The sequence below is a fragment of the Macrobrachium nipponense genome, chromosome 30 (assembly GCF_015104395.2).
Source record: "Macrobrachium nipponense isolate FS-2020 chromosome 30, ASM1510439v2, whole genome shotgun sequence".
Taxonomy (NCBI): Eukaryota; Metazoa; Arthropoda; class Malacostraca; order Decapoda; family Palaemonidae; genus Macrobrachium; species Macrobrachium nipponense.
In genome coordinates this window covers 16015286-16038684 of record NC_087218.1, presented here as the reverse complement: position 1 = coordinate 16038684, position 23399 = coordinate 16015286, and the positions used below count along the sequence as shown (strand labels likewise).

The 23399-nt window shown below is 38.1% G+C and overlaps 2 protein-coding genes across 3 annotated transcripts in view; one reads left to right on the top strand and one right to left on the bottom strand.

The window, feature by feature from the left end:
- The window catches only part of LOC135202315 (coiled-coil and C2 domain-containing protein 1-like), a 35204-nt gene extending 32918 nt beyond the window's left edge, over positions 1 to 2286 (bottom strand). The window contains exon 1 of one of the 2 annotated variants that reach the window (XM_064231657.1): positions 2095 to 2286. Coding sequence is in view for 1 of the 2 variants with exons in the window: in XM_064231656.1 (XP_064087726.1) it covers positions 1942 to 2013 (72 nt within the window). In the remaining variant the exon portion in view is untranslated. The other variant, XM_064231656.1, reaches the window with a different exon arrangement.
- The window catches only part of LOC135201978 (N-acetylgalactosaminyltransferase 6-like), a 70838-nt gene continuing 49550 nt past the window's right edge, over positions 2112 to 23399 (top strand). Inside the window, exon 1 of the mRNA XM_064231253.1 lies at positions 2112 to 2229. The gene's annotated coding sequence lies outside the window, so the exon portion shown is untranslated. The remainder of the gene's footprint in view (positions 2230 to 23399) is intronic.

Sequence of the window (23399 nt, the reverse complement as noted above, 5' to 3'; positions counted from 1 at the left end):
TACTAGGCTACATAAATTTTTTGGTGATTTACTGATGAATGGGCATGAACAATGTATTTTTTCAACTATGCTTCTCCAACCTGAAAATCCTTTTACCATTTGTGTCCCTCAAAACCGTAGAATGGGTAGTATATGAATAGAGGAAATAATTACAAGTGGATTGTACCAACATAAATCATTAAATTTGCAAAAATATAATATACTAGCCTAGTCGGCCAGAATATTCATGATTCACTTGGGCTAGATATCGTAAACATTGATGGCACATTGGGCTAGCAATGGTTCCGCATGTTACGCAATATAGCTACTCGGTTTTTTCCATCTGTCCATCCACCTGTGGTGTTTTAGTATGGTAACACTGTGTCCCGGGCTTTAGGTGGTAAATTCAACTTACATTCAACAATTATAATAATATCCTATTTCGAATATTAACGGTGTAATTCGCATACAGTAAATTATTAGAACACTTTTCAGTTGCAAATGTACACCCAGATATCCTTTTATTTACCTAAACTTACACAAAGCTTAACAATCTAAAGCCCGGGACGCAGTGTTACCATACGCAAACACCACAGGCGAGTGGGCAGATGGAAAAAAACATAGGCTAGCTAGTAGGTAGTAGTAGTAGTATACTAGGTAGTTACCGAGATATAAGGCCGCAAAAGCTTTTTTCACGCATTACCAATTCAATTATTCAAATAGCACAAACGTGTTAGAGCAGGGGTCCCCAACCTTTTTGCGTAAAAGGGCCACATTATCATTCGAAATACAGATGAGGGCCGCATATTAGAATTATCCTTACTATCGGAGAAAGTTCACATTTATTTGCATATTATTCATCTTTTGAGTTTAGTTTAAGTTAAGACTCTTACACTCTTATGCCAGCTATTGCTACGTAGGTATTAAAGTCTTAATAGTAGTTCATGTTTTATTGTAGAATTTGTGCAAGAAAATAATGAGTTACTGAAAATTCTATATATCTTATCTTTAATGGGAAACTTGATGCTGGATCTTATTTGCAAACTTAGCAATATCTATTTCTACACTTGTAACAGAAAGTCTCAAAATTTGCTGAAGATGCTCCTCAGTAAGCTTAGATCTAGGTTTTGATTTTAAGAGTTTCATTTTTGAAAATGTTTGCTCACAGATATATGTACTACCAAAAACTGAAAACATGCCAACAGCAAACTTTTTTTTAAGTCAGAATATTCTTCTGGTAAACTGGAATAAAATTCCAAAAGGCTATTGTCTTGAAATGCGGTTTTCTGGGCATCATTGGCTTGGAAATCAATTATTTGCATTTGATAAATGTCTGGAATATTTTCTGGTGATACACTGAAAGGGTTTTGAAACATTTGAATTTCCTGCTTATGATCATGGAAGTCCTTAAATCTATTTGCAAATTCTTCTTTTAAAAGTTCCATTGTCTTTGTACATTCTTTTGAGGCAGTTGAAGTATTCCTTTTCTCATTCTGCAACACTTTACAACAGGGAAAATGTATAAAGTTTTCATCACTGAACTGTTTCATAAAAATAGGTATCTACTAGTTTATTTTCAAATGCTTTCACCTCAGTAAACATATCTGATACCAATTTTCTATTGCCTTGCAGTCTTAAGTTCAAATTCTTCAAATGATCAGTTACCTAGTATATCAGATAAGAAAGCTAAGCAGAAAACCCAGTCTGAATCTGAAAATGCTTCTGGAAAGTATTAGCTACCCTTATATTGCTCTGAGGGCCACACTGAGTATCATTAAGGGCCGCAGGTTGGGGACCCCTGTGTTAGAGTCAACGCCGCAAATGGCAAATCTACTAGTAACTGCGCGTCGCTTTGTTTAGAGGCGACTAGAGTAGCACCTGTCCTGTGGCATGAGCTTAGGGCAACCTAAGTTACGTACCCATATCCTTAAACCTCATTTAGCCGAATAGCCTAATGCTTACCTGGGCTAAATTGTTACCCCGCCGGCGTTGCTGACCACCTTTTGCCTTATCATCTTTGCGCCCCGAAAACATCCTGAGCCCATTAAGGGAGCAATTTCACTCAGTAAAGGTCTATGACAGACAGCCTGACTGCCTCCACATTTGTTTACTCACTATCAGCTGTTTTCGCTATTTCGAACAACAGACGCGCTCGAAGCGCAGTTGCCTAAATGACTGACGTTTAGTGGGATCTTATGCTGTTGTTGTTCCGTGATTTTGTGCTCATGGTGGAAAACTGCTGCTTCCTCGGTGAGTTTGGGATTTTCAAGCGATGCATGAATGCACCTGAGTGCTCGAGAGCACGTAACGTCGTGGGTAATAACGCCCCACGTCGCGTCGTATACCTTGTTTACTTCTCAATGTAAGGTGACGTCATGACAGGTCTCTGCCAACTTTTTATTGGGATGGAATGGCTTGTACAGTATGCAGCAAAACTCGTGTGACTTTTTTATTTTTGTACTGGACAAGCGTTGTTTCTCAAGTTGCCACTTAGTATTAAATCTCGTATTTTATAAACGTGTATATATGAGGAAAAGTTGGTCACTTGTTATATAGAATCTTATAATTGAAATATATTGGAACCTGAAAACCAAAAATATTTCACGCTACAATATTTCTGAACGAAAACTAAATACGTAACTGTACCATGAAAACCTCAGATCACCGTGACTTCCATGAGTCGTGTGGAATCGTCAGTCTGGGACACGTGAAAGAGGACATCGCGATGGAGAGCAAGAGAAAAGTTGAGCAGAGCATAGTCTAATGATAAAAATGGGTGCATTTGGGATATGAATTCGAAGTTAATTACTTTTAGCTTTTGTGGCTTTGTGTATAAAGCAAATGTTGAGTCGGGATCATGATTTCGATACTTGCAATAAATTATGGCTTAGGCTTAGGTTATAGCTAGTGCTACATAAGTCTAGTCTCCCGAGGGTTTCTTCAGTTTGAAGAAAAGTAAATAATAAATAAACTGAATAAATAAGCGAGGTGAAGAGTAATCTTCGCTATTAGAAACACAACTAATTTATATTATTTTTACTTTTACTTTAGGAATGGAAGACTATAATCAGGTCGGATATAATCAGCTACAACTGTCGAGTGCAGATTCTACAGAATGACAACTGCAACGTATTATAAACAATAATGGCTAGGCCAATGCTATTGGCTTTATAACATACTGGGCTATATTCCAGACAGCAACAAGTTGCATCAATCTTTGTAACTTATGAAGGGTGTCTATAAGACCATAAAGCAGGATTTGTGAAATTCTTCCACAGTCTTGGTGTGGTATACTTCCGTCATTATTTTCTCATAGGCCTATGACTTAATGAGAATGATATAATCGAGAAGCGCGAAGTGCTTCCACGGGGCCTACGGGTAAGCAAGCTAAGCCATTGGCGGGCACTATGCACCCTTCACCAGTTGGGTCTAATGAAATCTTAGGTAGATCTCAAGAAATGTAACTTAGTAAAGGCATTAATAAACCAAGCAGCAAATAATGATATGATTGATAATAATAACGGTACTTAGTAAAGGCATTAATAAACCAAGTAGCAAACAATGAATATGATTGATAATAAAAACGGTATAGGTTAAGTAAATGTATACCAATATAATTATTTTTAAAAAATACGTATAATTCTTTGAAATACATAGGTCCCTGTGAAAATAATATACAAATTCCAGCAAAACAAAATAGAGTAAACACAACCTCGTCTTTTAAAACACGTCATACATATATAGCTACACATACATACATACATGAGAGAGAGAGAGAGAGAGAGAGAGAGAGAGAGAGAGAGAGGGGTTAATTAATATTTAGTATGTGAGCCTAGGTTGTCTATTACCGAATTAAGCCGTCTAGGAATACTGTCAACCAGTCTACTGCATATATTTTCCCCACGCATTGACTCCCACACTGACAAGCAATGGCTTATGATGGCTTGTTTACTGTTCAGAACGGAGCCATCCCATTCCTTTGTCATAATGGCCATAAATTTTGTTCAATGGGATTGAGATCCGGAGATTTTGCAGGCCAGTCGATCCGCATAACTTCTGGATGCTGCTGTAACCACTTTCTTACTGGCATGCTATTATGAACAGAGGAGTTTGTCCATTGCCAAGAATATGGGCAACGGTTCCGGAATCAGTAGCATCCTAACAGATGGAATCAGCACCTCGTCAAGAATGTCAACATACTGCCTGCCATTTAATCGCTCATGGATTGGCACTAAAGCACCTGGTCCGCAAGACGCCATCCAACCCCAAAGGCCAGCGGTTATCCTCCCACTTCGTCGATTTGGTTCTACATATTTATCCTCAAATCGAAAAAAATAGAGAGAAGGATTTAGAGAAAATATAAATTTACAGATATTCGGAGAGAAACAATGACAGTGGGCTTACTTTTAAATATAAAAGAACTGTTTTAACTGCAGTTCTTCCTCTCATCAATAGATCTTATGGATTAGAAAAAATAGAACTGGCGCTTTTATTAAGCCATACTTTCAGTAATATTGCTATAACACCGAACTTTTAACTTTTAAGACTTGAAGTGCATTGTTAAGAAAACACTATAAGGTTATTCTATCAAACTATGTATATATATATATATATATATATATATATATATATATATACAGTTCTTTAATATGCATTTAACCAAAACTTATTTAAATATTAGAAACAGCTACGTCAGTTGTATTTTCTGCCAGACTTAGTTTTACAGTGAAATAATTAAAAGAAATCTTTGGTTGTAGGCCTAATAGTATATATTATGAATTCGGAAAGGAGGCATAAGGAAAGTTGTCATAAGCATAGTAACCTTAAACGACTTTTAAGTCAGTGCAATGTGTATTCAAACATTCACGAGACTCGAAGGAAAGCTAGCACGAACTTCCTCTGCGACTGGTTTCCCAGCCAAGCAACACTTCGAAGCGCAGGCGTTCGAAGCGGAGGCGGGATTTTATAGATATTTAAACTGCTTCCTCAGTAATGACAATTCCCAACTCCACCCTAGGTCAGATTAATTTATATCTTCTCTTGCATTATTTCTCCCTGATTACATCGTAACTTCCATTAAAGATATTTGTCAGCAGGTGTAAGAGGAATTACTATTCATTAAAGCTTTAGCATATATACAGACTAGGCCTATAATACAAAGTATATCACACCTAGGCTACCACGTAAAAAATATAAGGCAAATAAGTAAATGTTCATTACCTGGTTTTTCCTGGACGCCAGCAGTGCAGTCTTCCCTGTTGGTCGTTGCAAAAAGTCTTCTCGTCACAAAATATAACAGTTTCCCAAAACTGCTCGCTCTTGGACAGATATTCGAGCGCAAACCCGAGACGATGGTCCATATGCGTCTGTGTAAGTAGAGGCTTGAGCGCAGGTTTCCTACATAGAAGACCAGCTTCTCGAAACCGACGTCTTACAGTGTCAACTGATGTTTGTATATTTGTTTCTCGTTTCACTGAAAATGATGACGAAAACGGGTGTTTGGTTATAAAGTTAATTAACACTTCGTCTTCTTCTGCGGTTGTGCAGCGGGGTCTCCCAGATCTAGGGTGGCTTTTCAATCCTTCTCCGTCGTTGTATCGTTTTAGCCATCTCTACCACAGTTGTCTTGTTGATATTAAGACGATTAGCTATGTCTTTTTTTGAAAATCTGGCGAGATGCAGCTCAACTATAGCTCTCCTTGTTGGGGGTGACGTTTCCGGTCGCTGTCGGGTTGCTCCAACCATGTTTGGCAAATGACCACAGTTGACGTCATGTTAGGCCACGCCCACAACTACATCTCCGTTACGTTCATTACTTAAATAAATTACTATGATGGCTAACATGTAAAATTCGTTTAATATTTACGTCTTTTCATATTTACCATGATTAAAAACTAAGGTGTTAATGTTTTTTCTAATGACCTAGCTATATTTTGATAAAAAATATATAACATTATACTATAAAACCATGCTAAATGAACTGTATCTTTTTATGAGCGAAGTTCCAAAATGTTTCGCCGTTGCAATTCAGTGTCATTAGAAATGTGAAGAAGTAAGGTTGCCAGTTAGTCACTTTTTGAACGAAAATCACTGAAATCGGGTCACTCGAGTTTTGCTGCATACTGTACACCCTAACTTTTGTGTGATGTCAGTGTCACCTTTTTGCATGCATTTCAGGAGTTTAAGTGGAAGAAGGCAGTGTCCTTGTCTTATCAATGCTTGCCCTCTTGAACTCGTCAGGCTATGGAATTGACAGGACTCACAGGTAACATGCCTTACCACTTCATTGTATGCTAGCCCAATTGCATTCCATTTTTTTTATGAATTCGAAATTCTCATCTATGCAGCGATGCCATTGTATGTATTATATATTTTGTATTGAGCAGTTTTTTAGCAGCATTTTAGATCCGATTGCCTCAAACTATACCAAGCTCAAGTCCAAGATGCCTCTCTTTCATAATTCCCCATTTCATTCTTTATTATCATCATCAAAGAACGTAGGCTTTCTGTCTTATTCGCGGCCCAGAGCCATCGTTAAATCGCCGACACCCGATGTATGGTATGCTCGTTTAGTGCTAGACGCCGGTAGCAACGCCAATTGTGGGTTCGAGTCGCTAACCTCAGTTGGTTTGTGGGATTTCTCTCTCTCTCTCTCTCTCTCTCTCTCTCTCTCTCTCTCTCTCTGTGTGTGTGCGCTAGCTCTTTGGGTATAAAATAAAAGCTTCTGAGATTGCCAGTTATGGTAAGTGACAGAGGTAAATTCGGTTCATGATCGCGCTAAATTACATCGTGAAAGTATTACACTTGTGAGCCCAGATGTATTGGATAGGTAATTAAACTTGGTTTCGACTGAAATCAGTGTATTCCATAGACTAAAACATCTTATACCAGTCATTGTGCAGCAAGTCATAAATTACAGCGTAACCGCAAGTAGTTTCTTAAAAAAAGAAAGAAAGAAAAGCTGTAGAACAGTTATTGTGAGTTGCGTCATATGGTGGGCGGCAGATGTACGATCTCCATAGTTGAGCTGGACTACCACTGCAAACTATTTGAAGAAGAAACGCCCATTTTTGCGAGAGCCCAACCAAGGGATGAGCATTTTATAACATTTTGCAATGTACCGTCAAGGAATGGATTTTTTCAACAATTCTGTTTATGTAAACCCTGGTTTTATCAGGTTTCTTACATTCTGAGTTTTCATTATCATTCTTTGTCCTGTTGTTCCAACTTTTTTTGCAGTAATTCGAATATTAAACTCGGCGATTGACAAGGAGGTTAGCGATTGGTAAACAATCACCCAGGATAGACAGTTGCCGATTGGTTCTTCAGAGCACTTTTATAAGCTAAACAATCTACTCTGTGAAGTCAGTTGCTGATAGTTTTTCCAGAGTAGTTACTTGCTAAGCATAGCACATACTGCAGCCAGCTGCTACCATTCGGCTTCGGTAGTCAGTTGCCGAACAGTTCTCTGAGAGCTGCTGGGTGAACTGCTTACCAATAGTTATCATTTGCCAAGCGGTTCACCCAGAGTAGTCAGATGTATAGTGGTTCACCAAAACATAGTGAAGAGGAACAAGTCATTATGTATCCTCCCCCATAGCCAGTTGCTAAAAGTTCACCCAGAGCAATTGGTTGCTAGGCAGCTCAGTCAGTGTAGTAATATGTTAAGAAGGACTCACAGTAGTTCTCTGTTTTGATTACATAGGAGTTCCTCGTTGGATGAGTGGGTTACATGCTCACCTACCGATTCGGTAGTCCACAGTTCGATTCCCCGCTCTGCCAACGTGGAATCAGAGGAATTTGTTTCTGGTGATTAGAAATACATTTCTCGATGTAATTTGGTTCGGATCCCACAATAAGCTGTAGGTCCCGTTGCTAGGTAACCAACTGGTTCCTAGCCACGGAAAAATATCTAATCCTTCGATCCAGCCCTAGGAGAGCTGTTAATCAGCTCAGTGGTCTGGTTAAACTTAGATATACTTAACTTTGATTACATGGACTTTTTAATGTGTAAACATTTAAGTAGAACTTATTTGCCATTTTTATGTGAGGTGTTTATTCCATATGAATGTGTGCATGTAGTAATGATGATAATAATGATAATAATAGTAGTTTTTGCCATAAAACTTCACTGTTATATAGTAAACTACTTTACTATGTAAAATAAACAAGGACTTCCGAACACCATCCTCATCAGTGTTGACGTTAACATTGGTGAGAACGGTGTTGGAAAGTCTGTTTATTATATATAGTAATATAGTTCATTATATAATCGTGGATTTGTATGACAAAGATTGTTCTTCACGAGATTGAGAATTTCTTAGCAATAATAATACTAATACATAACATGCAATGCGTATCCATGTATTTGTATGTACGCAGAATGAAGATACCCGCATCTAAGGATTCGGACAGTTTATATTATCCACCTGCTCATGGAGTTGTCTCTATCAGTGAATCTAAACGTGGAATTTATTACAGGCAGTCATCCCGAACCTCTCTTTTATAATAGTTTTTTTTTCTTTTGCCATGCTTACTTAGCAATGATAACTACATGTGATATAATAATCCAGGCATTCGAGAATTTAGTGAATGTCACTGCATAGTGAATGTCACTGCATCTAAATTACTGCGTTCAGTTACCTGTCATTGAGGCTGTAGTTTTTTTTTTTTAAGTTATTTTGGGTTGTTTGTTAATCCTTTCAGCATATGCTGACTTAAGGCCACCGTTACCTAATAACAACAAAAGCTCCGTGCCAATAGCGAATAGTTTTTTGCCAGGCATAGTATTAGCACGGTCTAGGTATATACCAAGACCGTGAGTATTAGCACCATGCGTGTTCAGTGTTTATCAACTTTGCCCGTGAGTTTTGTCGGACTGTGCATTTTGTTCCCAAATATTATGAGCTGGGATTTTATTTTTGTACTGTCAGCGAAAGATATCCCTTGCTATTTTTTGTCTTTCTCCAGCCGGACAATTGAGCTTATTCTCTTTTATAAATTAAAAACTTCAAGAGATTGTGTTCTCCTAGGCTTAGACTATGCATAGACCTATGGGGAGAATATAGAGATGTGGGGATATTTTGATTGTGTGCATACGTATGCAAATGAATAAGGTATGTGACCAGGAAATTGACGTAGATTGAAGGCCTGCAACTTGTCAGTATGACAGTGATAGAAAATGGCACTATTGGTCATATTCGTCACGATGTCATGCCCCATGATGCTGACGATTTGATATACGTGTAATGAAAGTGAATAGCAATATTGTGGCAATGAACACTTGAGTTCTCCCTTGGGTTTCTTTCAAGTTTTTACTTCTTTTTTTTTTCTTAGGCATGGTTAGTTTCTGATTAAGACCCGTCGATCTTTTCACACACACACGTATATATATATATATATATATATATATATATATATATATATATATATATATATATATATGAATAATTATCACATTCCCCTTCGGTTTACATATATGAAAGGATATTAATTCCGAGGTAGAGCGAATTAGATATTAAAGGACATTTGTAGCTCGAATAATATATATATATATATATATATATATATATATATATATATATATAGAGAGAGAGAGAGAGAGAGAGAGAGAGAGAGAGAGAGAGAGAGAGAGCGCAAGCACTGAGGTATGCCAGCCTCTCTCTCTCTCTCTCTCTCTCTCTCTCTCTCTCTCTCTCTCTCTCTCTCTCTCTCTCTCTCATTATGCTTACTCACGGCAGCTTAATCCTTCCCACAATTTCTCTTGATGGAAAGGGATTATCCTCATTAGTAAAGGAGCACGAGTAAGAACGCCATACGGAACATCCTAAGCGAATTTTATTGTCCGTAAAGATTGCTACCAGAACACGAACGAATACATCTGGGTGAAACGAACGCGCCCACTCACAACGTAGTCGACCTGATTTATCAGAGCTTCATCATATTTATTTTAGAACGCGGGACTCTCACCTGACCTACTTTTATCAAGAGAGAGTGAAAAGTTGCACCCACTACAGTCGATTAATTGCCTTATGCTTGATTCAGTGCGTGGGTCAACAAACACAAGCTGGACTTATTACGTTCCTGAGGTCTCCTGTAGGACCGTTTGGGATTCGAACCGGGGAATTCCCGTAGTGAGGTGAATGTTTATATCACTTCCTGGACCAGCTGATTTCAGTAGACACGGTATTTATATCAACGGAACGCAGAAGCCAAGAGGAAGTTCCGTCCCAGAATGATAGGTGTTGATTCTTTTGTCGATATAGCCTGGTCTAGAACAGAGCACTTGTTGGTCTATTCAGTTAGCCTACGGTCTTAAGAAAATATATTCATTGTTGTGTAGAGTTTGTGTAGCTCCTATTTTTTAGATTTGAAACTATGCATTTATAAATTGTAGACACGTATTTTTATTAGTTTATGCAGTGCATTAGTAGTAAAACAAGCAGTGCTGTATTGCAAACAAATAATGCCCAAGGCATAAGAATATTTTGGAAAATGTTTAACTCTGACCTGCCAGTTGTTGTAATGTTAATTTTTTCCCCTAGAGAACAATGATAGTATATGGGTAACGAACCCCTTCAGACAGACAGTCATCTACCCCTACATTATAGTAGAATGAAGGCACTCGGCCTAAGCCTCGGTACGGTACGTAATGTCCTAATCTTCCGGATTTTCCGTCTCGACCATCTCTTGTACTACCACAATATTTGACAGCAATGGTACATCAGTGCAGTTTTCGTATCATGTCAAGATTAGCGAACCCACTATCTTTCAAAACAATATTAAACCATTTTGATTTATATATATATACATATAAAATATATACGTATATAGAAATCAAAGAAGTATAATATTGTTCTGAAAAATAGTGGGTTCGCTAATCTTGACATGATCCCAGTTTTCTGTTAAAATGATGAGCTGACTAAGAAACAAATTATGCACATGTGTATGTACACGCTTAACATACAAGAAATGCTTATGTAGTACTATGTATGTGTATGTTTTCCTTACATATTAATGATGTGTTCAGATCGGTTATGTAGCAAATATAAGGAGAGAAAATACGTGTATTTTGTCCGGGTAACGTTGCATCTGCTTTAAGCAGCCAACAAAGTGACTTTGAGTCTAAAAATAGATGTAATGCGATATATATGGAACTGTTTTTATTGGCGTACACTGTGAAACGAATTGTTAATCAATAGGGGGATTTTATGTCTCGCATGGATAGATTAGCGAGTGTCAGTTTTACCAAGGTTTTACCTATCATTTTATAACACGCATACACACACGACCGAGCTTTTTCCTTGCCCGCGGGAAGATGGGGGAGATATAAAAGGATGTATATATAATTCTATTGGCCTTGTATATACGCCAACCAGATACAAGTAACTGGCGACCGCAGGTCAGAGGGCGCATAGAGAAATTGAGAAGGGGAAGGAAGCGCTTGGATGAGGAGGGAGAACGCCGAATCGTAATAGGACGAGGCTACGAAACCGATGGTTGTAAGGCCACAGGACAAAAGGGAGTCGGAAGGTCAAGCAACTTGCTGAGGGAGAGAGAGAGGACGGGACTACGCCGGGCTTTCATTGTCGGTTGTCCAGTGAGTTTCAAGACAGCGTCCGGGTTACCTGCCTAGACTCAGGTGAGCGCTGGGCCTACATATTGCACGTCTGTTCACTGCGCAACGGTGGTTTTTGTTATTAGTTCTTACGAGGAAAATACTGCCGAGAAAACGCTTGCAAGGGAAAGTTTGATTAGACGGGCTTGCGACAGTGTGTCAGCTGATGCAGGACAGGTATGTGTTACTAGGCATTATCCTGTTAATGTTTTGTTTTGCTGAAGTCGCCCACACCAAAGTTACTTTCTCCTCCAAACCATCGTATTTGCTTATGCTTTACTGCTGAAAATTAATAATAAGAGTCATGTTTTAAGTAGAGAATTTAAGTTCAAATTTCCTAGAATATATCTCTTGGGATAACTTTTAAACAGATAAGTTTTCGGTCAAGCCCTCGATTTCAGGTTACATTTGATTAGGTTCAAAAACAATCGTAACAAATAACAAAGGATCACAATCATTATTAAAGCTAATACGGGGTACTCGATAATTATCCATGGAAGCGAAAATATTTATTAGTACATTTTATTGTATACGTAAATTATAAAAGCGTAATTCCATTTCCCTATACCCACGCCGCGCCCGTGAAGCTGGTGGGGTCCATGTTTGGGGTAAGCGTACTCCAGGCGTGTACGGTGAATCCTTTTGCCGTGAAGTTTACAGTGCATCCTGACATCCCTTTGCCGCGAGGCTGTGAAGGATACGTGTACTTCCTGACTGTGCATCCTTTTATACTTTGACCGTGATATTGTTTAGGAATGTACTGAATATCCCTTTTACCGTGAAGATGTGTGTCGTATATCCTGATTTCTGGCACTCATGTCTGATATGCAATATTTAGTTTTGTCTCGTGAACTTGATCATTAGCAATGCGTAGGCCTAATCATAATTCTAGTTCTTAAACCTGCTTTTTTTCACATGTAAGATTATAAGAAATGTGCATATCTCCAGTATTGTTGTATTTTTCAAGGAGTTTCCCAATTGAGTGCTGGAGTTGACCAAGTTGAAGAATGAGAAATCTTAATCGATTTGTGCTTGATTTTATCAGGGCCGTCAGTGCTCATGTGATGGCTGGAGTTTGTTCTTTTAACTGTCTTCAATTTGTTATTTAATTTTTGTGCTTCTTGATCTTCTTGGTTTCATGTTCATTTGAGAAGCAGTTTTATCGTTACCAAAAAAAAAGGAAAAATCCACAAACCGGCGATTCATTACCGAAATCGGATGTGCGCCTAAAATATGGTTTTGATGCATATTTTACCCATTCCGGATCTTGTGGTTCAAAAAAGGGCGCCCCCCCTTCCCCCTTTTTTCAGTTATGTTTTTTTTATTGCTTATGTAAAATTCCAGTTGGTTTTAGTTACGTTTTCTTTTTGGCATTTCTGTATGCCCGTGTTTTTATTCTTTCTTAAATTAAGGATCACCTCCAAGTCTCCAACATTTTTAGTTTTCTGTAAAGGAAAACTTTACTGGTTTTTTTTTTTCCATCTGTCCATCCACCTGTGGTGTTTGCGTACGGTAACACTGCGTCCCGGCCTTTAGATAGTTACATTCAACAATAATAACAATATCCCATTTCAAATATTAACGGTGTAATTAGCATACAGTAATTTATTAAAACACTTTTCAGTTGCAAATGTACATCCAGGTATCCTTTTAATTACCTAATACCTAAAACTTACACATAGCGTAATTATTTAAAGCCCGGGACGTAGTGTTACCATGCGAAAACACCACAGGCGGATGGACAGATGGAAAAAAACTGTTTTTTTTTTATAGTGACATGGCTAATACGCCTGACCGTCCACACTTTTCCTGTCCGCCCTCAGATGTTAAAAACTACTGAGACTAGAGGGCTGCAAATTGGTATATTGATCATCCACCCTCCCATGATCAAACATATCAAACTGCAGCCCTCTAGCCTCGGCAGTTTTTATTTTTATTCAAGGTTAAAATTAACCATGATTATGCGTCTGTCTGGCACTATTTTAGGTGTCAATAACACAGACCACCACCGGGACGTGGCTGAAGTTTCATGGGTTCCGGCTGAGTTTCTTACAGCATTATACGCTAGGCAGAAAACTCGATTACGTCCAAGACACTTGGGTGCATTTTTTACTTGTTTCTTTTCAATTATGGTTTTTCATTGCTTGTGTAACATTCCAGCTGGTTTTAGTTGCGTTTTATTTATTTATCATTCACGCTTTTCACCAGCATCTGCAACTTTTCAGGTCTTGAGCCACTGAGTCATTACCGGGCTTAAATTCGGGATATGATTCTTGTCCGCACTCGTCATTCTTACGAGTGGCTTAAGAAAAAAAAAACGAAGATTATTATGCGCAAACGAATTTTCTGTACAGCACATACTGCTGTATGAAACTGTTAGCCATGGCCTATGAACCTTTCGGCCACGGCCCGGTGGTGGTCTGTGTTGTTGGTAGACGCTCGATCATGGCTAACTTTAGCCTTAAATGGAATAAAAAATCTAATGAGGCTAGAGGGCTGCAATTTGATATGTTTGATGACTGGAGGGTGGATGATCAACATACCAATTTGCAGCCCTCTAGCCTCATTATTGTATTATGTTAATATTAGTTCGAAAATTGTACCCTTACCAAATATAATTGTGGATAAACCACACTTTACTCTTATTAATATTTAACTTTCTAAACTATTCCCTACCCTCACTCTTCTTTCACCCATCTTACCTATCAGCTAAAAAAAAAAAAAAAAAAAAAAAAAAAAGCCTCAGTAGTATTTAAGATCTGAGGGCGGACGGTCAGACAAAGCCGGCGCAATAGTTTTCCATTGGAGAAAATAAATTACATGCGAGACCATAAGACCAATTTAATCCAGCAGCAACGGCCACCTCTTGTCATTCGTGTCCAACCGTCGTATCTCACTGAGCGTCGAAGTAATGCAGAGGTCAGTTTGGCGGGCTTTTCCCAGCGGTCACTCACTTATTGACGCGGGCTCCGTGAATCTTCTCTTCCCAGTCTTCTTCCGTTGTATTTTGTTTGTATATAGTGCAGGATCAATAGGAGACATGCCTCCATGATGGTGTCAAGATCGTCGAGTCGTAACCAAAATAACGAGAAAAAAATAAATATGCGTTCCGAGGAGTATTTTATATTTCTTTTTGCCTCGCCTTCGAAATCCGAAATATTTGAAAATCACATTCGAAAGGTAACAGCCGCTAACATTTGTTATTGGAGTCTCTGTCCCTTGTTTTTATTTTATTTTATTTTTATGTTTATACCAAGCTTTCGTATTTAGGCGTTTTTCAACGAGTAGGCGCATTAGGATTGATTGTCGTGTCTCGTTCGCTACAGTGTTAATAATTGAATAATCCTCGCCTAGACTTGGCTTCGTACACCACCCAAATGGTCATTTCTTGGTATGAGTACCCATTGCATTAATTGGACTATTATAGACGTCACGACCTGGGAGCTTATGAAGAATGCGAGGCTATCGCGAAATTTATATAAGGATTTTACGGGTATTATTCTCTGTTAGGAGTGATGGAGAGCTGCCATGCAAGCATGGACGATATACTTTCTATTTTTATTTTACATTCGCTTCGCCACACCTTCCTCTGGCCTCCTTTGAATTTTAGTTCAAGAGTACATTGTGTGACATTAATTTTCTTATTACACCATGGTATTATAGTAGTTACATTCGACTATTTATGATTCTTTTATTTTTTATTTATTTATCATTATTTTTATTTTGCTCATAAATTCATGCGTTGTCAGTGCCACCTTTTGCTACTTGTTAATATTTAATGTTTGTTTCACCAGCCACTACCGTCTATTCTTTAGGCTATATAAATTTCACATCCATCGTCAAATACTCAGTGAATTTATCACCCATTCCGTTCGGTTGTTTCGTAATCTGCACGTGCTGTGTTGAGTCCAAGGTCTAAATTCTTTAGACCTTGGTTGAGTCTAGTCATTACTTGTATAGGTTACCGAAGACGAAAACCACACGCCGTTGGTACAGACACGGTCTAGAGTCCTTGGGGACATACCCTAAAGACCACTGTGGGAGTTGTGCCATTGGACTGGCGTACGTGATCCCAAAATCCTAGCTAATGAACAGAAGGGGAATACCTTCAAGAAACACCGTTTGATTTACTCCCCTATACGGTAGTAACACGCGTGCTACAACGCTCGGCTCTGTCAGCTAAGATCAGTGGTCTGTAACTGGTTTGGTGACCTTCTAAACGGAGGAACATTCAGAAGCCGTCCCTTTACAGATGCCCATTTCTAGACCCAGCTGACTCTGCTACCCGTTCACAGGAGGGTTGTTGACTTCTGTAGACCTATACTCTGATTTTTTCCATCTGTCCATCCGCCTGTGGTGTTTTCGCATGGTAACACTGCGTCCCGGGCTTTAAATAGTTACGCTATGTGTAAGTTTTAGGTAAATAATAGGATATATGGGTGTAAATTTGCAAATGAAAAGGGTTTTAATAATTTACTGTATGCGAATTACACCGTTAACATTCGAAATAAGATATTATTTAAAGCCCGGGACGCAGTGTTACCATGCGCAAACACCACTGGCGGATGGACAGATGGAAAAAAACAGAGTATAGTTGACTCTGCTATCCGTTCATAGGAGGGTTGTTGACTTCTATAGACCTAGTTGACTATGCTATCCGTTCGCAGGAGGGCTGACTCGTTGGCAGGAGACCAGGACTGAACCATGGGCCTTGCTAATACAACCCAATGCTCTACTATGGTGGTTTTATGAGGTGAAACAGGTCGCCATTTCCTAGGAAGGGCCAATGGCTTGCAATTGTAATACGTCTTATCCAAAGGCAGAAGAGGGTCTAGTAGAGAGAAGCGGATTCCTTTGAGGAAGAAATGGCCCCCACATGATGGATAAGCCTATCACTTGAGGCCAACTGAACCTACATATGTCGTACCAGTCATTTTTCCTCAAGATTTCTATCACATAGGTTGTAAATAATATGACCCATATACCGTAGGAAGTGTCAGTGTTTTGGGTTAAGTCATAACATGCCCCAAGGTAGAGTTGTGCTTAGCTGGAGGAAAAACCAATATCTTCTTCTTCCCAGCTTGTTCCCATTTTTATATGGGGTCGCCGTTTCGGATGAGCCATTTCCATCTATTTCTATCCTGCGCTTCTGCCTCATCAATTCCCTTCTCATGTAAGTCTCCTCTCACACAGTCCTTCCATCTCTTTCTTGGTCTCCCTCTTCTTCTTCTTCCTTGCACCTCCACCCCCATAGTATGTCTCCCAGCGTGGTCCTCATCTCTCCTCAACAGGTGTCCATACCATCTCAGCCTCCCCTCCTGCACTTTCTTTGATACTTCCACTACCTTAGTCGACCCCCTTATGTAGTCATTTCTGATCCTATCCTCTCTTGTCACCCCAGACATCCACCTAAGCATTCTCATTTCTGCCACATCCATCTTCTTCTGCTCTGTTTTTCTCATGCTTGCTGTTTCCGTACCATACAGCATTGCTGTTCTTACCACTGTCTTGTGAAATTTTCTTTTTAACCTAAGCGGCACTCTTTTGTCACAAAGAACTCCAGAGGCCGCCCTCCAGTTGTTCCAGCCTGCCTGTACCCGATGTTTTACTTCTTCTTCCATACTTCCTCCAGCGTTAACTAAAGATCCCAAATACTTAAACTTATCATCTCTCCTTATTTGCTCTCCACCAAGCTGAATACTTTTGGAGGAAAAACCAATATATGGTGGATAATCTTATTCTCACTCTCGTGGAATGCCTGGAAATAAGCACATTCTCTCCACCCTGGATGGTGGATAAATCACCAGATGTCCCTAGACACGGGTCTAGAAGCCATGGAATTTGTATTTGTTTGCAAATGAACAGAAATGCAAAAAAAGACAACACAGTTCTCTGCACAGCGCGGGAATGTCATCATTGACTCCGTAGTCTGTTGGAGTGTGGTAGTATATTTGGTTCCTTGAAATAAAGCGGTCGTAATGCTCCCTTCTCTAATAAGAGTGCCAGGGTTAGATTACCAGGAAACGCAGAGTGCTCCAGACATGTCCAGTTAAATTCCAGTTTGCCTACGTTGCCTTAAGCAGTTAATTACCCACTTGCTATTAGAGACGAGTAAGGGGCCTCATCCCAGAAGCCACAATACTGCAAATAGGAGTGTAGCACAGTTTAGACCCATCCAGGCTGAGGGAAATTATGTATATATATATATATATATATATATATATATATATATATATATATATATATATATATATACACTCACACATATATATATGTATATGTGTGTGATGTATATTGCATAAACCATTCCTCTCTGTTATATAATTACTTCGCAGATTGTATACATACAGAATCTCTGAGAAGCTGCATAGCGAGATTACCCGACTTGAGTTTTGATCGCATCTGCAGCAGCATTACACTTAAGCAAATTAGTTTGATCCTTTTATCTACTATACCATTTGGCTTCATTTCTCGTTTCTTATTCACATTGCTTTTGAGGTTTCCCGTCCAGTAATTATATATATATATATATATATATATATATAATATAATATATATCTATATATAATATATATATGTGTGGTGTGTGCTTAATATAATATATATCTACTATATATATATATATTGTATATATATATATATCATTAATCTAATATAATTATATATATAGTATATATATATATAATATATAGAATCTGCTGGTCAATTTTTACCAGATACATTTGTAATTGTAATGCCCTCTTAACTTCTCCAATTCTTCACGCTCTTTTGGATTCGCTTGCCACTACAAAGCCTTAAGATCCAAATGCAAGACGTATGAAGAAATTATGATATCCGGTAGCAGGAAACGAACCCGGGTCCCATAAATCGCAACGAGATCACCTTCTCGTGGTCAGGTCGGCAACGTGACCTCGTTGTAATCATAAGACCAGGGTTCGTTTCCCGCTTCCGGGCATCATAATTTCTTTATATGTCTTGCACCTGGATCTTAAGGCTTTATAGTGACGAGCGAATCCAAAAGTGCTCGAAGATTTGGAGGCTTTAAGAGGGGCATTGTGGCTGTTATAATTACATATATTCATATGAGTGTGTGTATGATTATATATATATGTATTTATATAATATTGTTTATTTTCAGTACTTGGTGAACAGACCACAATATGTATACGCGTACGTGCACGCGTTAAAATAATCAATCGTGGGCGATTTCGTGGGCAAGTGGTTTTCAATTTGTTCTGCCAAATGTTTTCGATATCGAAAATCGTTGCCTTTGGTAATGAATCCATCGGTTCCTCCTGTTCTCTATGCAAAGCTTTTATTATGCATTGCGGTCCCCCCCTCCCCCTCCCCCCGCCCACACAGAAAAAGAAACAAATAAAATATGAGCGTGCGTATTTGTTTAAAAAAAAAGTCTATGTATTCTGTGCGCGAGTTTTTCCCATTCCTAAATTGATTGGCAACTGTATATTTTGTTTATTGTTTTTTTTTTTTTTTTTTTTTTTGAGACGGGAAATTGTCTTTTTGATCATGATATTGATTTTATTCCCGTTCTTTATTAATTGTAATAATTGTTTTACTCTGTCATAGGAGATTGGGTTCTGGTCGATGTTTTTGGTTTTATGTTTGAATGTTTTTCTGGAATTTTTTATTTTTTCTTATTATTCATGTTACTCGTGGATGTCCTGCATGGCAGTCATGGTGATACAAAAAAAAAATGTAATTTTTAATTTTTTGAAGTTTAAGATTCCTAGAATCATGGGTAAATTTGATATGTCATTGCTTGAGAGAGAGAGAGATGGTGATACAAAAAAAATTATTTTGAAAGGTTTTAAGATTCCTAGAAAGATTAAAAATTATGTGGGATACGTGATTGCTTGAGAGAGAGAGAGAGAGAGAGATACTTGTCAGTCATGGTGATACAAAAAAAATTATTTTTAAAAGTTTTAGATTCCTAGAAAGATTAAGAATCATAGGAAGATACGTGATTGCTTGAGAGAGAAAGAGAGAGACTTCCATAGCAATCATGGTGATACAAAAAAAAAAATTTTGTGAATTTTTAGAACTTTTAAGATTCCTAGAAAGTTTAAGAATTATAGGAAGAAAATACGTGATTGCTTGAGAGAGAGACGTCCATATCAGTCATTTTGTTGAAAAGAAAATTGAATTTTTAGAAGTATTAAGATTCCCAGAAAGATGGCAATCATTGGAAGATAATGATTACCTGACTGATACGTGATTGTTTGAGAGAGAGAGAGAGTGAGAGCACTTGAAGAAACAGTCAGCGTTCCCATTCCAAGCACGCCTTTCGCAAGTTACGTCAGGGATCAAAGAATACTGGGAATCGGATATTGTAGCCTCCGTCTCGTGCTCCAAGAATAGTAAGAATGCATTACTGAATGAACTCCCCCTTCAGTTACAGTCTTACTAGTATTGATAGGTACGAAATTAGCCTCGGATTTATGCAACTGCTTTTGCCAGATCTTTAATCAACTGAATGCAAGACAAATAAGAATTCGTGGAAGAGTTAACCTCAGCATTGTGTCATTTCTTAAAACGCGTCTCTCCGTTATACTCGCTACTCGTAGTTGCCGGGGGAGGGGGGAGTATTGGTCTTGCAAACCCCCCCCCCCCAGGCACATTATCTTCCTTTCTCCTTGTATTTGAAGATATCTGATAACACATGATCTACATTACATGGGGTTATATATATATATATATATATATATATATATATATATATATAAATGTGTGTGTGTATATATATATATATATATATATATATATATATATATATATATAATTCAGACCTATTTTGTTTGTAAAATCAGCTTACTCTATATATAATATATATATATATATATATATATATATATATATACACATATATATAATCTAATAAAAAGAGCCCATAAAAAAGGCCAAAACATAGACAGCTAATGCTGTATTTTAGAGAACGACAATAATTGTTCTTTGAAATACAGTATTAACTGGATACATTTAGGCGTTTTTAATTTCTCCTTTTATTAGATGGAATTCAGTTTGAACAGAAAATATTCCACTGTCATATATATGTATATATATGTGTGTGTGTGTGCGTTACTGTATATATTCTCTTACACAACACCTACTTGATATTCATTAAACGTCCTATCAGTATCTGGGCGAGCAGGAAGCCCCCTCATGCGAAGACTACAACCTCATGGGCGTTCGGAGTAGTTGCGGGCGGCGATGTGCCGTGAGTTGACACATCCATTTACAATGTGTCATGTGAACCGACACTCCGCTGAATTATAAGGGCTGCTGCACATGTCTGGGTCGCCGTTGGGATTCCTATCGATTAGCCATTTTTCAGGGTGACTGAAGGCATTGTGTGTGTGTGTTGTGCTTTCAGGTAAGGAGGTTTTTGTGTGTGCCTGTGGTTGCAGGCAGTGAAGGCTTTGCGAGTGCTTGTGGCTTTAGGTAATGAGGGTTTTGTGTGTTGCCTGTGGTTGCAGGCAATGAAAGCTTTGTGAGTGCTTGTGGCTTTAGGTAATGAGGGTTTTGTGTGTGCGCTTGTGGTCTTTTATTTGGTGAGGAAATTATGTGTGCGCTTCAAGATAATGAACGTTTTGTGTGTGCATTTGGCTTTATGTTAAGCAAGCTTTGTTTTGGTCTCCTATATGGTGAAGGAATTGTGTGTGTGTGTGTCCGTGCGCGCTTCAAGGTAATGAACTAATGATTGTGTGTTTAGTAATGAAGGCTTTGCATAGTGAAGGAGTTCTGTGTTTCTGGGCTTCAAGGTAATGAATTTTTGTATGTTTTGGTAGTGAAGGCTTTGTTTGTGGTGTTTGATACTGTGATGAATTATTATTATTATTATTATTATTATTATTATTATTATTATTATTATTATTATTCAGAATACAAACCACAGTTCATAAGAAACAAGCCTACAGGGATCATTAACTTGAATTTCAAGCTTCCAAATACTTATTATTATTATTATTATTATTATTATTATTATTATTATTATTATTATTATTATTATTATTATTCAAATCATGTACGTATTATTTTAAGCTGCCTTCGAAAAACGAATAAAACAAAGACCTGCAATGATGCAAGGTCCTTTACAGGTACTATTACCGCTCTTCCATCAATCACAGTGCCAGTTTAACCGTACAGGTGTGTGTAGATTGAGTATGAATGTACCCAGGTAACACAATCTTTCAAAAGAATGATAATAGAAAAATCTTCAAGGTTGACGTTTTTGTAACCCTTCACTTTGGTCCTTGTCACGCTAATGATTCTGTTTGGGTTTGTTGGGTTTTTTTTAGATAAAAATTATATATGCGTATAAAAATATATAGGTTATCGTAAATTCATTCGACCCCATGCTATTATAAGCGAGTGGGTGGTATAAGGTATAATATTATTGGTTATCAAGCGAGTAGGCAGTATAAGAAATAGCACTGGTTATCATTAATTCATTCGACCCCACAATATTATAAGCGAGTAGTTAGTATAAAAAATAATATAGGTTATCATAATTCATTCAACCCCCTACTATTATGAACGAGTAGTTAGTATGAAAAATAATATTATAGGTTATCATAATTCATTCGACCCAATACTATTATAAGCGAGTAGGTAGATCTAATTCTCTTCATTTCTTGTTACTTTTTTATATATTTGTTTGTAATTAATTTATAAAAATCACTACATTATTTTGTATGATGGCAGACGTGGGCGTATATGACATCCATATTCCAAATTGTGTAAAAAGGTCTACCAGATTCATCTCCAGACCTTGTTGTGTACGAGTTCGTTCGCGCATGCGCAGATACCCGCACATACATGTTTTACGGCACCGTTTAATATGCATATTTATGCTGATGAAATCTGTCAGGCATAAGCCTGCGGGCTTATTGAATCGGCCCTTTTTTCATTCTTATTTTTCCATCACCCTTTTTTTTTCTCTCTCTCTCTCTAGTCATTTTTCCACGGGACCTATCGATTGCTCTTAATCTGTTCCATGGCACGATAAAGCTGCTTATACGAGCAAAGTTTATAGCAATCAATAGTCTTCTTCCTTAATACTCACCTGTCATCTCGTAGGGTCAGCGAGGGAAGAAGGAAAAGAAGAAGGAGGAGAAAATATGGAATAAATTTTTGCCTCGCACGCGAGGTTGAACCATCGACGCTGAGTCATCTCGTGTCTGTCGAAATGTGTCCGTTTTCGTTATAGGCCCTAAATGTTGTCCGGGCTGATTCTGATGTTTCTCTTGTTGTTGCTTGTGATTCTGTTGTTGTGTTTACATAGTGTGACCCATTTTTTATTTTCTGTAAAACGAAAACTATTGTGCCGACTTTGTCTGTCCGTCCAGACTTTTGCTGTCCGCATCTTTTTCTGTCCACACTTTTTCTGTCCGTATTTTTTTTCTGTCCGCATTTTTCTGTTCACACTTTTCTGTCCGCACTTTTTTCTGTCCGCACTTTTTTCTGTCCACACTTTTCTGTCCACCCTCAGATCTAAAAAAATAAAAACTACTGAGGCTAGAGGGCTGCAAATTGATATGTTGATCATCTACCTTCCGATCATCAAACATACCAAATTGCAGCCCTCAAGCCTCGGTAGTTTTTATTTTATTTAATGTTAGAGTTAGTCATAATCGTACGTCTGGCAACGCCATAGGACAGGCCACCACCGGACAGTGGCTGAAAGTGTCATGGGCGCGGCTCATAAGCATTCTACGTTGTACAGGAAACTCGATTGCCCCATAGAAGCTTCGGTGTATTTTTACTTGTTTGATAATATCGAATC